The sequence below is a fragment of the Chaetura pelagica genome, unplaced genomic scaffold (assembly GCF_000747805.2).
Source record: "Chaetura pelagica isolate M959 unplaced genomic scaffold, ChaPel_1.0 scaffold65, whole genome shotgun sequence".
Classification (NCBI taxonomy): Eukaryota; Metazoa; Chordata; class Aves; order Apodiformes; family Apodidae; genus Chaetura; species Chaetura pelagica.
Window position 1 is genome coordinate 4,005,854 of NW_009953386.1, and position 17,771 is coordinate 4,023,624.

General features: G+C 36.9%; 1 protein-coding gene across 1 annotated transcript in view; it reads left to right on the forward strand.

The window, feature by feature from the left end:
- The window catches only part of ATG3 (autophagy related 3), a 22,116-nt gene extending 11,263 nt beyond the window's left edge, over positions 1 to 10,853 (forward strand). Inside the window, exons 7-12 of the mRNA XM_009998271.1 lie at positions 808 to 886; positions 1,404 to 1,438; positions 2,221 to 2,371; positions 3,032 to 3,164; positions 9,012 to 9,080; positions 10,632 to 10,853. Coding sequence (XP_009996573.1) covers positions 808 to 886; positions 1,404 to 1,438; positions 2,221 to 2,371; positions 3,032 to 3,164; positions 9,012 to 9,080; positions 10,632 to 10,713 — 549 coding nt within the window. The 3' untranslated portion in view covers positions 10,714 to 10,853. The remainder of the gene's footprint in view (positions 1 to 807; positions 887 to 1,403; positions 1,439 to 2,220; positions 2,372 to 3,031; positions 3,165 to 9,011; positions 9,081 to 10,631) is intronic.
- Positions 10,854 to 17,771: the final 6,918 nt, after the last annotated feature.

Below are 17,771 nucleotides of genomic sequence, written 5' to 3' on the forward strand. Positions count from 1 at the left end.
CCTGCTGAAGTTCTGTTTGTCAAAACACTTCACAGCTTAGTTTCTTTCTTCTTTTGGTGTTTGCTTTATGGTTTGTTGCATTATTTCTCAGTGAGGAAACCAACCACCTCATGCTTACAATTGGAGCAACTTATAATTGTAATAATTATTTGGAGAATTCTACTGAATTCTTTGTGAAACCTGTGTTAATTGAGACCACCCCTTCTGAATTTCACTGGAGTTGTGTGTTGCATTCAAGTGCTGTGCATAGGCCTACAATGCCCAAAATAAAAAGTTGGCTGAGGGCTTTTACCATATTAATTTTTGATGGACTGTGCTTTCTCAGACAGTTATACCAAAATGTGGTGTTAAGTAGACCTGCAAGGAGCAGGGAGTTGGACTTGATCATCTTTATGGGGTCTTTCTGTAATTCTGTGTTAACTGCTGCACAGTTGACTGTGGGTTAGGACATACAGAGTCTTAGCCTACATGTTTAGTCATAGCTGTTTAAAGTCATTGTCTTTCTTTTGAGATGTGTGGATTTTTTAGAAAGAAATTATGGGCATGTTGCTTCTTCTTTGCTTAAGAATTAAATTATTCCACATTATAAAATCAAAGAACTTATTAGCAGATTTTTAAGGTCTTATTTTAAAATAAGCTGGCTTAATAAGCAAGTGTTTGAGTTCAACATAGTCCTTCTTAATATTGCAGAAATTAGTTTTTTCTGATTTGCTGTATGTTTTGAGTTATACCTTAAATTTGCTGGGGCTGTTAGGCTGTGTAGATGCAGCAGTCTTTAAAGTGGTGTTTTCAATTCAACTTCTAAAGGATAATATAAAAATACCAGAATGTTCAGCGTCTTGTGAAGATGATGATGATGAAGATGGAGAAGCTGCAGACATGGAAGGTATTTCCTTAAATTGGGTGGGTCATGCATTATTACAGGCCTTTTGCTAAAGCAGTATGTTCTTAAGAAACATTGCTCTCTCTTCTTGTGGAAAGCATGCTGAAATATGCAGCAGCTGTATGTTCTTTATTATCTTTTGTGTGATTTTATTGATGAATGTTTAATTTGTGTGCCAAAACCTGTGTGAATGTTACTGACTGGGAAGTTAATTTGAGTAGCAGAACAGATTCAAGCAAGTACAAATTGGATATTTATCACAACTTACTTCCTGCTTCACACCTATTCTTAAATTCAGTCTGAATACTTAAAACCACTCAAGGCTTGTTCATCATGTACTTAGTGTAGTCTTGGTCAAATTTGTATTAAAAAAGGTATACTCTGGTCTGGGGACACGGAAGTCTACCTCAATAAAACATCTTCAAATACACGTAGATTGTTTTAAAGGAGCTGTTTATGAATGAGAAATATGATGACTAGCTACAAGCTGAACACAGAATTTTATGGATCTTCTTTTCAGAGTATGAAGAAAGTGGGCTATTGGAGACAGATGATGTGAGTGAACAGTTCTCTCTCTTGTCTGTTACAACACTTACCACCAATACGAGCACAAGCAAAGTGAAAATAATGTTGACAAATGGCTGTCATACCAAGCTTGTTATGAGTAGTGGGTCTACTGAGCCTGATCTCCTATGGATTTGTCTCCTGCCAAGCTACAGCAATAACCTTATTTCTTAGGTCCTCAAAGATTTTAATTGCAGTAGTTTTGCTTTTTATGCTGATCCTTTTTGCCCTGCTTACACATGGTGCTGTATTCACAGTGGTTTTTCCTGAGGCTTATATTTGGAGGATGTGTGGCTTGTAAGTTCAGTCTGTTTTGCTGATACCCTATGTCCTGAGAGAAAACAGGGCATTGCTATTTGTAGTACTCTGCTAAGGTCTTTGTGAACCTGCATAAACCGAGATCTTTGCCTTCTGAGTTCCACTGGAGTTGTCTGTTGGGTTGAAAAATAATTGGTGAAGGAAGGGAGGGGGAGGTGACAGTGTAGTTGCATGTTTCCATAAGAAATCAAACTTTTTATAAGCATAAAAAATGCCACAAAAAAAAAAAAACAACAAACCACTTGGTGGGAGAAGAACTGGTACTCATAATTTAAAGAAAAAAAACCAAAACCAAAAACAAAATGAAAAGCTGAAACCCAAAAGCCTATGCTTATTTTTAATACTTACTTAAGAACATTCCTTTCAGTTTTACATCTTTACATAACCACTTAAGATGGGAAAGGAGGGAACCCAAGCAAGACTCTACTAATGTTGTTATTTTTACCCTGAACCAGGCAACGCTTGACACAAGACAGATTGTAGAAGCTAACAAAGCTAAAGTTGATGTTGGAGGGGAAGATGCTATTCTGCAGACTAGAACATATGACCTCTACATCACATATGACAAATATTACCAAACTCCAAGGCTCTGGTTATTTGGATATGATGAGGTATAGCTATGTTGGGTTTTTTCCACTTCTGTGAAATTAGACTCACCATGTCAAATAAAAAAGCTGATTTTTTTTGCTTATTCACAGTAGAAATATAAAGGAAAAAATGAGAAAACCATTGTGGAGTCTGGGTTGTAATCAGGATTTATGGTGCTTGCAGGAAGTAGGACCAACTTTACTAAAAATTGTACTTGGTAGCCAAGCAGACTTGGAAGGAAGGAAATTGTGATCTGTTGTTTGAGTTTCTGCTAGCTCTGTAGAGCTAGTAATAACCCCACTAAACTTCATCAGCTAAGCAGGTATGTGTTTTCGTGACCTTCAGAGGGAGAGGAGTAGATAAATTACTCTTCCTTTTAATGATTGAATTTCTTGAGTTGAAGTTGGTTAGGGCTTACGGTTCAAATACCTAGGTAGTTCTCAAATGTATTGACTTTACAATTCACCTTGTGTATTAAAAACAAAATTCTGTATTCTGCTATTTCTACACCTTATGGATTTTAATACACTCGGTTCTTTTAGTGTCACCTTCAGAACTGTTGAATATCAGATACTTAGAATTTATGGTGCTTTGTCAGTTAATGATGTTAGAATCTTTTGCTCCTTCTTAGTAATTGTTTATTAATAATGCTTTTTTTCTCTTAACCCTTTTTCTTACATAGGCAACGGCAGCCTTTAACTGTAGAGCATATGTATGAAGATATTAGTCAAGATCATGTCAAGAAAACAGTGACCATTGAAAACCATCCTCATCTCCCTCCACCTCCCATGTGCTCAGTTCATCCATGCAGGTAAGTCTTTGTTTCTTGTCTGATTGAGAATGCAGACACAAGGCACTTCACTGGTCTTGTTAAGGATTCAACGGCAGCCTTTAACTGTAGAGCATATGTATGAAGATATTAGTCAAGATCATGTCAAGAAAACAGTGACCATTGAAAACCATCCTCATCTCCCTCCACCTCCCATGTGCTCAGTTCATCCATGCAGGTAAGTCTTTGTTTCTTGTCTGATTGAGAATGCAGACACAAGGCACTTCACTGGTCTTGTTAAGGATTTGTTTCAGGTTTTCTGGTCATAAGACCACTATGGCAGCCAACTGTGGAAATACTAGCTTCTAAGGGAGTATAAAAAGAAGGTGCCAGTGATTCTCTGCAGTCATTCCAGTGCAGTGTCACAAGTGTATTCTGCAGTTAGAGCAGTCTTCTCTCTGCACTGCTTGCTTTTCCTCCACTTCAGGTGGACTCCAGAAGATGGCAGACTACTAGAACTCTGTAAAAGAAAGTTCTCCTGTACTTTATTTTGCTGCTTTTTTGGGACAGTAAAATGTATACTTTGGGAGCAGAAAAAGCTATCTGGACATGAAATAATCTTTTTACTTTGTATTAACTACCTTCTACTCCCCCAGAAGTCCTTGAAATTTTACGCTATGTAGGGGTCCTCTAATTCCTACACTGAAATTCTTGTTGAACACAAGTGCAAAACACACTTTTGTTTTTAGGGTCTTTTCTGTTGTTTTTTTTCCCATTTCTCGCCCAAAACATAGGGAGTCTGTAGTTCAACTAGCTGCACAGATATTTTTATAGGTCTTTGAAAGGTGCCTTTGATCTTAGATGTAGGCTCTAACATCCTTTTAGGTGTCTTAGTGATACAGAGCCAGTATCTTAAACAGCATAACTCTTCATATTCTTGATAGTATGCAGTACTTAGAGATATTATTAATTGGGTTTTTATCTTAATATTTTAAAAAAGACACAGCCTTTATAGTCTTGTATGTGTTTAGAGGGGCAATCTGGACTTAATGTTTTTAAGTCTTGGAATTTCTTTTGATGTAAGGAAACACTTCTGGGATCCATGTTACTAGCTGAGGTGTTAAATAATCAGTTTATTGCTTTGCAGACTCCAAAATGTTCTTGTTTCTGATTTAGGAATTATTTGATCATAAGATTACTCTTAGGAAAATTACTCTTAGGGAGAGCAAGGGAGCTTTGCACCAAGTAGTGTGCATTACGTACTGCATTACAGCTCTGGTCATTTGTGGAGTAGTCTGAGATGAAGGAGAACTAAAACCGGAGAAGATGCAAAGGGATTGTCTGGAATAACTGAGGTTATGAAGCTTTTTCCCATAAGGAATGTTTGAATAGCAATGGGACCCTTCTGCTTTGGAAGAGAGGGCTGAGGGGAGGGAGTTACAGTTTTGGTGACCTTCATCATAAATGGTACAGAAGGTGAAGTAATAGGTGTTCAGTTTTTTCTAAAGGTAGCACTGATGGCATTGAATGCTACTCACTGCTGCTATATTCAAAGTTAGAAAAGCAATTTAACTCGGCACACAGCACATAATTAAACTAAATATTTATTTAAGCAGTATGATGTTAATGAAAAAAACCCAAACCTATCCAGAGTTGTTAAAAATGAAGCTATCAAAATGCCCCAGAATTAGGAAATCCCTGGGTTGCTGTCAGAAACTAGTACTGCTTTGGGGGAAGCATTACTAGGTGCTTGCTCTGGCCTCTCTCTTGAGCATGTACTGTAAGATAATCAGCAGGATGAGGTAGACTTTTGGTTTAATCCAATAGCATATTCTTGTACCTGATGTAAACATTCCGGTCACCTGTTAGTGACTTGGACTGTCTTAGTGTTTGCCATCTGAAGGGTTTTGGATGAAAAAATGGATGCAGCTTTTTGTGCAGCTAGTCTATTTGAAGGAGTGTCAGGTGGAATTAATGTAGAATGAGTTAACAGACTGATTAGGAAGATGATTAATAGAAAAAATGGAGGGGGGAAAAAAGCCTGAAGCCAAGGATTAATTTTGTGATTGCTGGAAGCCCTGCTAATAAATTGGTTTGGAAGAAGCTGCTGTTGATAGATACAGGGTAGGAGAAGAAACACACCATCTTAGAAGGAACAAGTGACCAGATGTTTGGGCGTGACAGATGTCACTGACTAGGTTGTTTATGCTGGGCTGTGGATGCAATATAATCTGCTTAATTTTGTGAACACCTTTGTAGAGTAAGAACCAATTTTATACCAGTTTGGGATTGACAGCTCTGTGTGCATGTTTCCACTACTTCCTCTGAAGCCAGTGAAGTGTCAAAGCCTTTGTTATGTAACCCACATCTATACTTGAAGAAACGGTTTGCATCATGGCTCTTGTTCCACTTCGTCTTTTAAGCACTAAAGAGATTATTGATATCACCACGAGACAGATTAGTTGGTAGTCTTAAATGTGTAGGAAGCTGTCTAATCCCTCTTAAAAAGCAATCTAGTTGACTGGCAACCGCTTAACACTGGAGAGGTTTGAAAAGGCCATCTTGAGACTGTAAAGAGATTCTAACAGTATATCTAAAATGATCATTCAATTCTGTTCTCTTACTCTCCAAGTTGAGCTCTTATATTTTCTGAAATTGGTAAGGCTAACAGTTAGTGAGATCTGGACTTCCAAGGTGAAAAATAATATGGAAGCTAAAAATGTTGGTTTTAATTTAACTAGGAAGTACCAGTGTTTACCTAGCTCTGCTGCCGTTGCTTCCTTGCACGTTAGAAGAATTGTGTAATGTAGGGTATTTGGATGGTCCTAGACTTACTTGGCTGTTTCTTGTGACGTGTATATCTCAACATGGTACGTCAGAGAAAGGAAAGAAACAACAGCCTGGTGCTGGTGTCAGCTACATGGGATTGCTTCTATTTTGAGTAGTTAGCTGAAACTGTTCATCTTGCAGCTTTGCTCTAAGTTTTTTTTCTTGTCAGCATTTTTATGGTCCTGGGAGAAACACAGTCAACTTCCTCATTAGTTGCTGTAAACTGGTTTAATCACAGTTCTCAACTTTTTGATGTGGGTATTATGAAGGGACTATCAAATTAGTTAACTACTAAACACATACCAGTAAATCCGATTTACTTGCACAAATTCCAAGGGCTTATTTGTCTCTGTTTCAGAATAAATTGTGATAGGCTTCTGAACTCTTTCTTACGTACCCTATTAATATCTGCAGGGAAGTGAATAGAGGCAACTGCAAGGATCAATGAATTATAGATTTTAAGGTTAACTGATTGTTGCAGATCCTGAGTGTTTCTCCTAATGTTGACGTTTGTGGGTTTTCCCACACTTGTCTCATTGTATGTGAGGAGTTACAGATACTGAATCAAATTCTTAGCTAACTTTTTTTCTTGAAAGTAGCATGCCCTAAAAAGTCTTGTATTTTACCCTGTGTTATGGAAGCTTATAGTTGTCCACTATGCGGAAAGCCCTGTGGAAGGCCTTTTATTCCTATGAACTGCAAGGGAGCAGCTAGTGGGGGGGGAATGAATAGTTTCTGGTGTTGGGTTTTTTTTTTCCTCATGTGTCAGGAAGGCTTTTCTTTTTTACTTTTCTGATAGTATAACTTTCTCTTCCACCTGATACTCAGATGTCAGTATGTCAGCTATGCTAAATTCCAATATGAAATTAAAAACAAATCTTTTGACTGACAGCTTTGGACTTGTAAAACAGGAGGGGTGTTCTTCAGCTGGAAAGCAAACATCCTGATGAGAGCATAAAGGGTCATCCAATCAATCTAAGAAATCTGTTTCTTTCCACTTATTTTTAACTCCTTAATACATGGTCTTAAGTCTGTTTATCTCAATTTATTTTCAATAGGAACAGTAGTATTTCTGATTTAGAATATAAATAATAACTCATATTACTGGAACTACCTTGAGAGTGGGATATATCAGGAAATAGATTAGGTGATTTTTAGTAGATGTTTTAAGTGTGATCTATTTGATGTGGTCCACAGACAGGTCCTGGAGCAAGCACTGTTGAGCATCTAGTGTGTTTAGTCATCTTGAATTAATTTCTTTGTAGGGAACTTCTATTCAGAAGAAAAAAATTGAGATTTCTAGAAGAGCAGGGTATTTTAGATGGCATTTCTCCTGAAGTTATCTAATTTCTTTCCATTGGGGCTATACATACTTCATATTAAATCATGAAAATTTTCTTATAGAAGGAAACTGAGAACAGGAAACAAACTTTGAAAGTTCCTAAAGCACCTGCAAACTTTTTAATGAGTAACTGTAGGACAGTAAGAATGACCATTAAGGAAATCTAACTAGTCCTCAGAAAGCAGAAAAGAATAAATGTCATTAATATGCATGAAGCTGAGGCAGTATCCTATTAAAGGCTTCTAGTGGCTGTAGAGTGACCTGTATTTTGTGCCAGTACAGAAAATAGTCCGACGTTATGGACGAGGTCACAGCCAGAGTTTTGACAGTGGCCAGGTTCTTGTATAGAAGCAACTGGCCTTGGCACCTGATACAACATGTGTTCTGTAGGGGCATCATGAGGATCCAGATTTGGAATCAACTGTTGAGGGTTAGCTGATTTCCAAAGACCAACAGCACAGCAAATGACAAATGCTGACCTTTAGTATTTCCCCAGACTTGCAGTTCCTGTTTACAATGTATCTTGGTAACTTTGCAACAGCTTCCTGCCTTGAGTTTGCAGTCTCAGGGAGTATGATTAATATGTGACATCGCTGATAAGGTTTGCCTACAGAATCATGAATTTAAAACTAAGTAGGAGTATAGATAAAAGTGAGATGAGTTATACAACCTTGCTGTTTGTGTTAAAGATATATAAATAAAACATCAATTACCATACAGTAGTGCTCCCCTCTGATTTTTGTATGTTCTTCTTTGCCTGGTTTATAGGGTATAAGAACTGTCCTGAACACAAGACCATTACTTTTGAATTGTATCTGGTCATGAAATATTGGAAGTCTTCATCACTGGAGGTACTCAAAACCAGACCAGACAAGGTCCTGAGCAATCTGTTCTGGTTTACTGCTTATTAAGCAGAGAGTTGATGATGACCAGTCTCTTCCAACCTTACTTATTCTGTGATTTCATGTTATATTCCCAGGATCAGCTTTGTGCACAAATGTTTGTTTGCTTCATATTAGGTCACGTATTTCACTGACAACTTAAGGTCAAAACACATTGACCTGAGGAAATGTTTGTTCTCCCCTGTAGTGCTTACAATAACAGAGTAACAAGAGAGAAGCAGCTAGCTTGTGAACTAGCCACAGACCCTGAATTACAACTGTAGCCAGAAAAGGTTTCAATATCCTGTCACTCTTGAGAGCAGCAGTTCAGAATTTCTTCAGGGTTGGTATAGCCTGCCTTTTGTAGAAAACTATGGATTGCATAAGTCTTTGTTACCTCATAAGCAAAGCGAACACTAAAAAGTAATTTCTAGGTATCTTTTTCAGGGGTCAACTGGGAACTTCTAGTGGCTTGGTGCTGGTGAGGATTACTTTCTGTGGGTTTACCTAGTGGCTTCTGTGGCATTTAGAAATTAACAACTGTAAGCAGTATATATTGACTCTCATTATAGCACTCAGTCTACACAGTAGCACAGAACATCTTTCTCTTTTCCTTGTGAATGTAAAGAGCTAGCAAGTAATGTTACATTCATAACTTAATACTAACTTTCCATTATTGTTCAAGGTCTTTTTCCTTAGTAAACCGAAAGCTTCTTCATGCTGTTCTGAAGCCAATGGTCCAAAAATGTTTTACTTGCACAAAACTCAATGTTATTGAGATGGAGTTACTTATGGAGTTCCTTAAAACATTTTCACTGTTTCTGATCTCTTTTTCAGGCATGCAGAAGTGATGAAGAAAATAATCGAGACTGTTGCAGAAGGTGGGGGAGAACTTGGAGTTCACATGTATCCTTTTTCATTACTACACAGTATTCTTACAGATTTCTTGCAGTGTAAGGGGCTGTTTTCCTCAAGTGTTCCTGAATAAAAATGCAATCGTCTGTGAAATCAGTGAACGCTCTGGGATGAGCTTCTTTGTGCAAACAAACTCTCTTAATCAATAGTTGGAGGGAGGGGAGAGTGGCAGGAATAACAGGGAAAGTAGGTAGGATTGAAGGGGTAGGATTGAGCCCTTTTATATAGGGGTATGAAGGAGGTAGCTGTGAGTGTGAAACAGATCCCAGTATAGGAGGATGAGGCTGGGAGGTTCATAGACTCTGACTGGAGCGTAAGTGCTTCTTATTAGAAGCAGCTTCTTTATTAGATTTGAATCTGAGATTTGTTTCTGAAAGGTGTAGAGGTGCCATTATTCTCTATTCCACATGTTGGCAGTACCTTGGTAGAGCATTCAGCTGACAAAAAAGCAATGAAAATTACCGAAACGGTTGTGAACAAAGGCCTCACAATTAGAGTTTTCATTTGACAAGGTGACTGATCTAGTTATGCTTTGTAGTAATTCGTACTCTGCTTCTGACTGAAGTAACCTCCATTTTAGAAGCAAGTGTGCCCTTTTAAAATAGTGTTCTAACAGCTTTTGCTGCTATCAAGCAAGAAAGGGGGATTCCTGAGCACCTGTAGCCCCTGAAGGAAACATCTGAAGTTGAGCTAGAAAATAACTGTTCTGATAAGGTAGATCAAGTCTCCTGCACCTCCAGAGTTATAGCTTTTTTTCAATATTTCAATTTTTTTGCTATTGCTAAAAAAATTGAGGGGGGTTTATAAGGCAGTTTCTTACCTTCTTATCATATAGTTTTTGTTTGTCAATAATTTTGTTTGTCCATGAGTCTGACATTTCATAGTAAGTTTTTCTTGTATCCAGTAGCAATGCAACTTAATTATCAATTGAAAGCAGTGACTAATCTGAATTTTTCAGTTCTCTGCCTCAGTCCCAGGTGAATAGATGCTTTAGTTTATATAGTCCAGACTGTAGATTCCAACATGCACTTGAACGTGATGTATGCAAGGGAAACCACAAAGGCACACTTCTCATTTTAGCAAAGATAATCTCTGTTTTCCCTTATCAACAGGAAGGATCATTCTGAACAGGAACCTGTTTCTTTTTCTGATCCACTTAAACAGAGGGAGGAACCTGCCTTCCCTGCCACTACAGGAAGGTAGTTAGAGATTAGCCTTGCTAGGTACAATTCACTTTGGCATTTGTTAATAACAAATTTTTGGTATGTCAGTGGGATTCTAAATGTTTCTGTGGTGTTTGTAAAATGTATAGACAATATCTCCTGGTTCCCTGCTTTAACTTCAAAGGTCTGTATGTTTGGACAAGCATCAGATGTCATTACCAGAGTTCTGCTGTATTAATTTTCCCAGTCTAACTGCATAATTGTTGGGTGTTTTTTTCCTATTAGCAAGAAATATTGTTAAGCAAACCACTGAATGTGACCTCTGCTTTGTTTTATGGGATTTCTAGCTATTGCATGTTTTCCTTAATGAGAAACTCAGGTACCTTCTTATTTTCTTGAAATTTGTACAGGCAGTCATTCCAACGATAGAATATGACTACACAAGGCACTTTACAATGTAACTAAAATAAGAGATGTCCTCCTCTGATTATCAAATATTTTTTTAAATAACCCATCCTTGTGACTTATACAACATTATACACAATTTCTGTAACTAGCCTTTTATCAAGTTGATGCATTAAAATAAAATGTTCCATTACCAGCCTTTTTAATAAAAATCTTTGTGTGTAATATAAATAAATTACTTTCATTCCTATACAGACACTGCACTAGGAGGTAGGATTTTTGTGTCCATAATTCCTTCAATTTCTTTTCAACAGAAGACTATTTTTGTCTGTACTAGAAGCTAAATTTATTTTCCTAGTAAAATCATATGTTCGGCTTCTTTATTGTTTCCTGAAAATGTGATTTTATTATTTTTTTCCCTCACATTTAATTTCACTTTGAGAGCTATATATTTTTTCTTAGTTATGAATGGTTATGGTTCCTCTAGCCAGAAGAGGATTTTGAAAGCCAAAAAAAATAATTAACTGTCTTTTTAGGAAGTTTGACTACATCTTAAACTAAAATAGCTGTAACTAACCAGACTTTAAAAGGTGATTTAGATTTACACTTGGGCAAGGCTAGTGTTTTGAGGTGGGATGTTTGCATTTTTTTGAGACAAAGTAGGAATATTAGTACATAGTCTGTTCATCTTGTAGTAGAGGCAAGAATAGTCTTATGACAAAACTTACAGCTTCTGGGTGAAGGGAGAAGATTGCTATGGTGGAGGGAAGTTCAATCTTGATTACTTGTCTTCCCCAGCTACACTAACTGGTAGTCTAATAGCACGGTTTCCTTTTTGGGGTTAAATGTACATGGGATAGTTGATTAATTTAAATATTGCAGATGCATGCAGGCTTTAGCAGCCACTTTCTGCCCTATAAAATGTCAGTTTTTCATTAATGTAAGTGGGAGGAAGGGACCGTTTTATATATATATAAGGTTCACTTAATTCTGCTTTGCTTTCAGGATAGCATCTTTGTCTCCCAAACATACATTCAGCAAGGTAATCTGTAGTTGGATGTCTGCAACTGACTGAATTTATTGTCGGGTAGGAAGGTTGTTCCCTGCCTCAGCACAACTGGTTCCCACTTGGCTGTCCTTTGTACCATGTTGTTACTTACATGACAGCCTGTAATCAAGTTCTGTGAACTATGTCTAAATTGGCTTTCCTCTTTTGATATCTAGATTCACTTCCTCTTTTTTGGACAATATCTTAGGCAATGTCTGCCTAAATAAAGAGTAAATGCTAGCTGAAACCTGTGAAAACTTAACCACACCCACTGAGTCATGCCATGGGGTTTTTCCCTATCAGACAAATTTCTAAGATGTTTTGCGTTATTTGGTAACAAGGGAAGCATCTGTCCTCCACCCAACCAACAGGGCATTTTGGAAGGGAGCAGAAATAATGTGGCTTAAAATAACGATCCGTGATGTGTTTTGTGGTTTGTTTTTTTCTTTGAATCTTTTGAAACATCCTTCTCCCTAGAAGGTGTCTGTTCTCCTTTAAGAAGGTGAATTAGTCTTCCGCTGATTTCTAGGATGTTGCGTTACCAAATGATGCATTCTTCTTTGTCAGGCTGTTGACAGAAGTGGCATGAATTTTTTAAAGTACAAACTGATGAAGACGCTATTCTCTGACCGTAGCATAAAAACAGAGGAGCAGCAGGACTGAAGAGAACTTGCCAATGGCTTTCATCAGCACCGTGATATGTAATACCTTACAGCATTGGTAGCTCAGAAATACCTTACGGCATTGGTAGCTCAGAAATACCCGGTATCACAAAACCCAGTAACTGGTGACTAATGTGTGGAGCTTTGCTTGGCTGGGTATCAAAGCGGCTGCACCTGAGCAGACAAATTTGACCTGGGTACACTCGTGGCAGTTGTACTGTACATTAATCCTTTCCTTCAGTTTGGGAGTAGTATTAAAAAATCCTGTTAGAAGTGAAGATTGCTGCTGTAGGAACTGCTATCAACATAAACACTACAAACACAATAATCTCAGTTTCAGCTTCTGGCAAATCCTATATAGTCAGTAGTTGTCTGCTTTTTCTCTCTACGTCAGAATAGCTCTGGAGAAGTTTCGCTCTGCTGGTGTCCCTTTTGCACATCTTACTGTCCTTGTGGCTCTTCACTTGGCTCTAGATTGATCTCTTGATCTTTGAGTAGATCAAAGTGTCACATGCAGTGAAGATGTAGGTTAAAACTTGCACTGAATCTGAACAAAAGTTATGATTTTACCACAGGGTAAATATAAATGTAAATTATGTAAATGTAAATTATGTAAATTCTCTGCATTATGATGCAGAGAATAGCCTTACAGAGACTGAAAATAATTATCATTATAAGCTGTATTTTTAAGATACTTAGTCCTCAATTTACATGAAGTACTTTGAAAATAAATATAAAAAAGACTTGCTTCCAATAAACATAGAAGAAAAAATCAAAAGAGTAACTTCCAAACAATGCATGGAAACTGCACTTCTGTATTTAGTCTTTTAGAAATCTAGAAATATGTAACTATAAATAATGAAAGGTGGAAATAATGTTAAAGAATGAGGGCCATTTCAATTTTGTCCTTCTGTGGCTTCATTTATAGGCGTGGGAAAGTGGAGCCTGTTTAACCTGCTTGCCAACAAACAGCCTGATCCAGTGCTAGAGAACTGGAATCCCTTGGTTGTGTCTGGGTATTGTAAAGTCCATAGGGACAGATATAATCTAGTGTCATTCTACAAACTTTTACTGATTTAATGTTTCTTTCTGAAACATACCTATTTGAAAATAACCTTATATGTGAGTAAGTCTAAGAGCTGTTCAAAGTCTATTAAAAAAAAAAAAAAAAAAAAGACTGAGATGTAGAAAATGCAACCATACGAAAGAAGAAAAAGTTAATTTTAAGTGTCATATGTATTATTGGAAGTAGGTATGTTTACGATCATTTTTTAAGAGGTCCACTTTTTTATAATCCACTTCCAGTTCCCACAAGGATTTATGATAAAAAGATGCCAATATTCCTAGTTACAAATTCTTGAAATCCTATACCTCCTGGTTAACATCGTATTGTAGGCACAGGTATTCTGCTGTATACAACTTTTATTCTCTACAGAAAGAAAGCCAAGTCGAATATGCTGTTAGACTTAGCATGAGGGCAGTTGGTCCAATTTAGCTTATCAGTTTTAAGTCTGGGTAAATAAATCTTTTGGTACAGAAAAGAAACTGGGTCACAGAACACAGACATGGAGCGTAGGACAAAAATTCTGTGTGGAGTCAAACTGGAAAAAAAAGTTTTGAGTCAGACATTATTAATATAGTTTTTGAAGAGAGGAAGCTAGGGTAACCTTTTGTTCCTTTAAAAGAATTTTTTTTCAGACCAAAAGCCAGTGATCTTAGATACATTTGTTCAAACACGGAAATTTGATGTTAAAATATTTTTTAAATTGCCATTTCTTTTTCTCTGGAACTGTTAATTATATTCAGCACTACTGTGCAAATAGTTCTGGCAAACATTGCTTGGAGAAACACCCAGTTCTAATGAAGGACATGGGATTTTCTCCTAAGGAAAAATACAGGTTTAGAACACAAGAACGTATTTAGTTTTAAGACAACATGATGATATATTTGCTGAAGCCCTTAGCACAAGACCAGTCTGAAATGCTGTTTAACATTCTTAGTTCCTTGCAGTATGACCACACAAGTTATTCACCCTGCCTTCCTTGAACAGTGAAGCAGAATGTCATCTTTTATGGGTTGCCATCAAATACAAAACGTATATTTATATTCCTTTTGAGTAAGTTGTCTGAAAGCCTAAGTTTTGCTGCCATCTTTTGCTTGCTCATGTGGTTTTCAACATAGGACACCTACTTTAAATTTCTAAAATGAGAGTTTAACCTTTCTTGGCTTTAATGCCTTCTTTCAGAGGTGAAGATGTTTATCTGATGTCTTCTGTTCTTAGTTGTGCCTGGCAGATTTGGTAAGTGTCCCCTCTGTCTTCAACCTACATTCAGAATGGAGGTGTTCTCTACTCATCAATAATTAACTCCTTGTTTGCCCATGAAATCCTTTCACTCTGCACTAAACAAAGTACACTTGTTGGACCACTGTGCATCAATTTGCATGTTTGAATGACAGAGATCAAAGGATCTATGTTAGGGCTTTATTAGCAACCAATTCAGTAATTGTTTTATAACTCTTTCATCATTACAATACAATTGCTAAACTCATGGCAGCCATCAGGATGTGGCTGCCTGCTAACATTTAAGATAGTGTTTGTGAGAAAATAGAGCCTAGTTTGTTGTAACTTGCAGAAAGTTCGAAGTCACCATTTGACAGCTGTTTTTATTAGAGCATTCTTGATTGCTCAGAATCACCTTAGGCTATTCTGAGTAAAAAACTGGCAAAGGCCAGCCTTAGAGCAGTACTGTGAGTATACTCTTAGCTTATTTTCACATGTAACATGACAAAAATTGGAACCATACTTAGTGAGTCTCAGAACAGGCAGTAATCTTCCCTAGTCAAGATGCTGACCTGCTTTTAGTGTTAAAAATTATTGCTTATGCTTCTCATTCTGTGCTTTGTTTTCACTTGCTGTTTTAGTATCAGTACATCCTGAAGGTACTGCTTGGTTTTGGGAGTAACATTGTTCTTTGTACTGCAGAGATTTTACCAGCTGTTTTTGCCAGCATGGGCTTTGCTGGTCCCTGCAAAGCCTTTGCCCACAAAATATTTTGATGGTGGTGGTGACCAAAAGTAAATTACATTTGAATGTGTGGGTAAGTAGTGAGGGTAAAATAGGAAGTTTGGAGCATATGCAGTATTGTGAAGTAGAAGAAGCTAAGATCATGGCTGAATATATGAATAAGCAGTAAAGTTGCAATTTCTTCAAAGACTTCAGTCTGAAGAATGTATTCTTAATCACTTTTCTCATGTGACTAATAGTAATATCTTGCAGGCAACCAATGCTATAAAAAGTGTATGTATTAGACTTTCACCGTGTCAGACAATAATGTAATTGCAGATATTAGAAATAAATGGTTAGATGGAAGGGATCAAGGTCTTTGGATTATTTCTAATTATTTTCAGAACACTGTCAAACTTTGTAGAGCCTAGAAGTGACAGTGTGATGCAACAGCTTAAAGAAAAGAAAGAGCAGGGGAAAAAAAAGTCTGACACTTATCAATTCAGACAGCTCAGTCTTATATTGATCCTAAGAGGTAGAGGAAGACAAGAAAAAGAAGTAGCTAACGCTGGACATCTTGTTCTTAAAAGTTAAAAGAAGGGTAATACGTGCTGATTAGTGTAGCTTAGAGGAAAGTATGTCAGGTCTAATTTGATTCTCTTCTTTAAAACTATCAATATTATCAGCCACCCTTAAAAAAGTTATTTCACTGATATAATGCATTTCGATTCCTTTTTACCACTTGATTGGTACTGCATGATTCATTGCCTAAGGAATTTCAAAAATACAACCTCCAAATTCATCAAAAGGGATAAAAGAGAAGTAACTAATTGATGTCAGCTTTGATTCCCAGGTTACAGTCACAAAGCAAGGGATTTTAAGGAGATATTCTGGGTATTAATTTTTAGTTTGCCATATTTTAGCTTTTTATTACAGGAAAGAATTAGGTATTAGAAACCTACCTAAAGTGGAAAATTCTAATTCAGACCCTTAGTTCATTAAACAGAATGACAGGGAGACTTTTTTAAAGTGTATTTTACTTTCATCTCTTCAGCCAGTCATATAAGAATAGAAGAAGGTGGTTTTTAACTCCCGGTATGGGAAGGAGCTTTAGGAACAGTGTTGTAAAGCCCAGTGAGTAGAGATTTGACTCACACATGAATCAGTGTATGTTATGACAGAGATGTGTAATATTTTTCTGTGTGCTTCTGTATGACTGTTGAAGACCTGGAGATGAGACAAGCTAACTTAAAATGAAGATGGTTTAGGTTTAACAGAATATGCCAGGCACTCTAGCACTATCTGTTGCCCATCTTTTCTGGATTGAAGGAATTGTCCATCTGCCCGGAAGTTTCTTTCACAAAATCTAGATTATAGGCTTTTTCACGTAATTTATCAAACTCTTAAGCACCAGCATTGAAATAAATTCTGAGCCAGAGATGAGATTGGGACTCGAGTAGAAATGAGACAAGTATTACAACTTTTTACTTAAAAAAAGTTTTAAAAGTATTTAAGGATTATGGTGCGTTAATTAATTAATTAGTAATGAAACTAATTGTACTGTACCTAAGATTTTCTCTTCAATATCATGCATGCATTCCAGCATTACTGGATTCTGGGTTTTAATTTCATACAGAAAGTATGTGTCAGAGTGGCTCATGGAAATAAGTGATTAACTATGCTGATGCAATAAGAGTTAATTTAAGTTCTGTGTGCTGCCTTGAAACTGTTCCATGATGTATGTGGTCTTACACTGCTCAAGTGATGATGATTGTATTCAGGTTTAGGCACCAAACTACCCCAAAGTTTGGAAGGGAGCATTTAGCTATTGGTCTTCACTGATTATTTTTCTCTCAGCCATCTTCCCTATCTCTTCTAAGGCCATATGATACCATATAGTTTTCATAGAAATAACCAAGCTGCCCAGCTGACCAATTCTGCTGTTGAACAATATATCAAAGCTAGAATTGATCAGGTTTTCTTTTGAAGTAGTTTGAGGAAATACTGTCCTTATTTTTGTCTGGATCTGGGGTGGAATTATTTTGATTTGGAGTTTTGGGTAACTTTTTCATTAAAACATTAGCAAAATATTATTGAAAATGTTATGATCTTCTGACTATGACAAAAAAATTAAAAAGGGATTTTTTTTTTCTTTTTCCAGTAATCCCAGTGTACAGGAAACACACTCAGTGATTTTCTTGCTGCTTTGACAAACATCTTAACACTCACAAAAGCAGGGAAACATTTTTGCTGACGCAGTTGGCATTGGTAGTTAGCATATCAAGAGGTATTTTCCTAATAATTTAGATAAATGTCAGCAGATCCCAATCAAGACTAGATTAGAAGAATTCAGACAACAAGCAGTCCTTCAGGCTGACCTGTTAGCTGCCACTGAGAAGC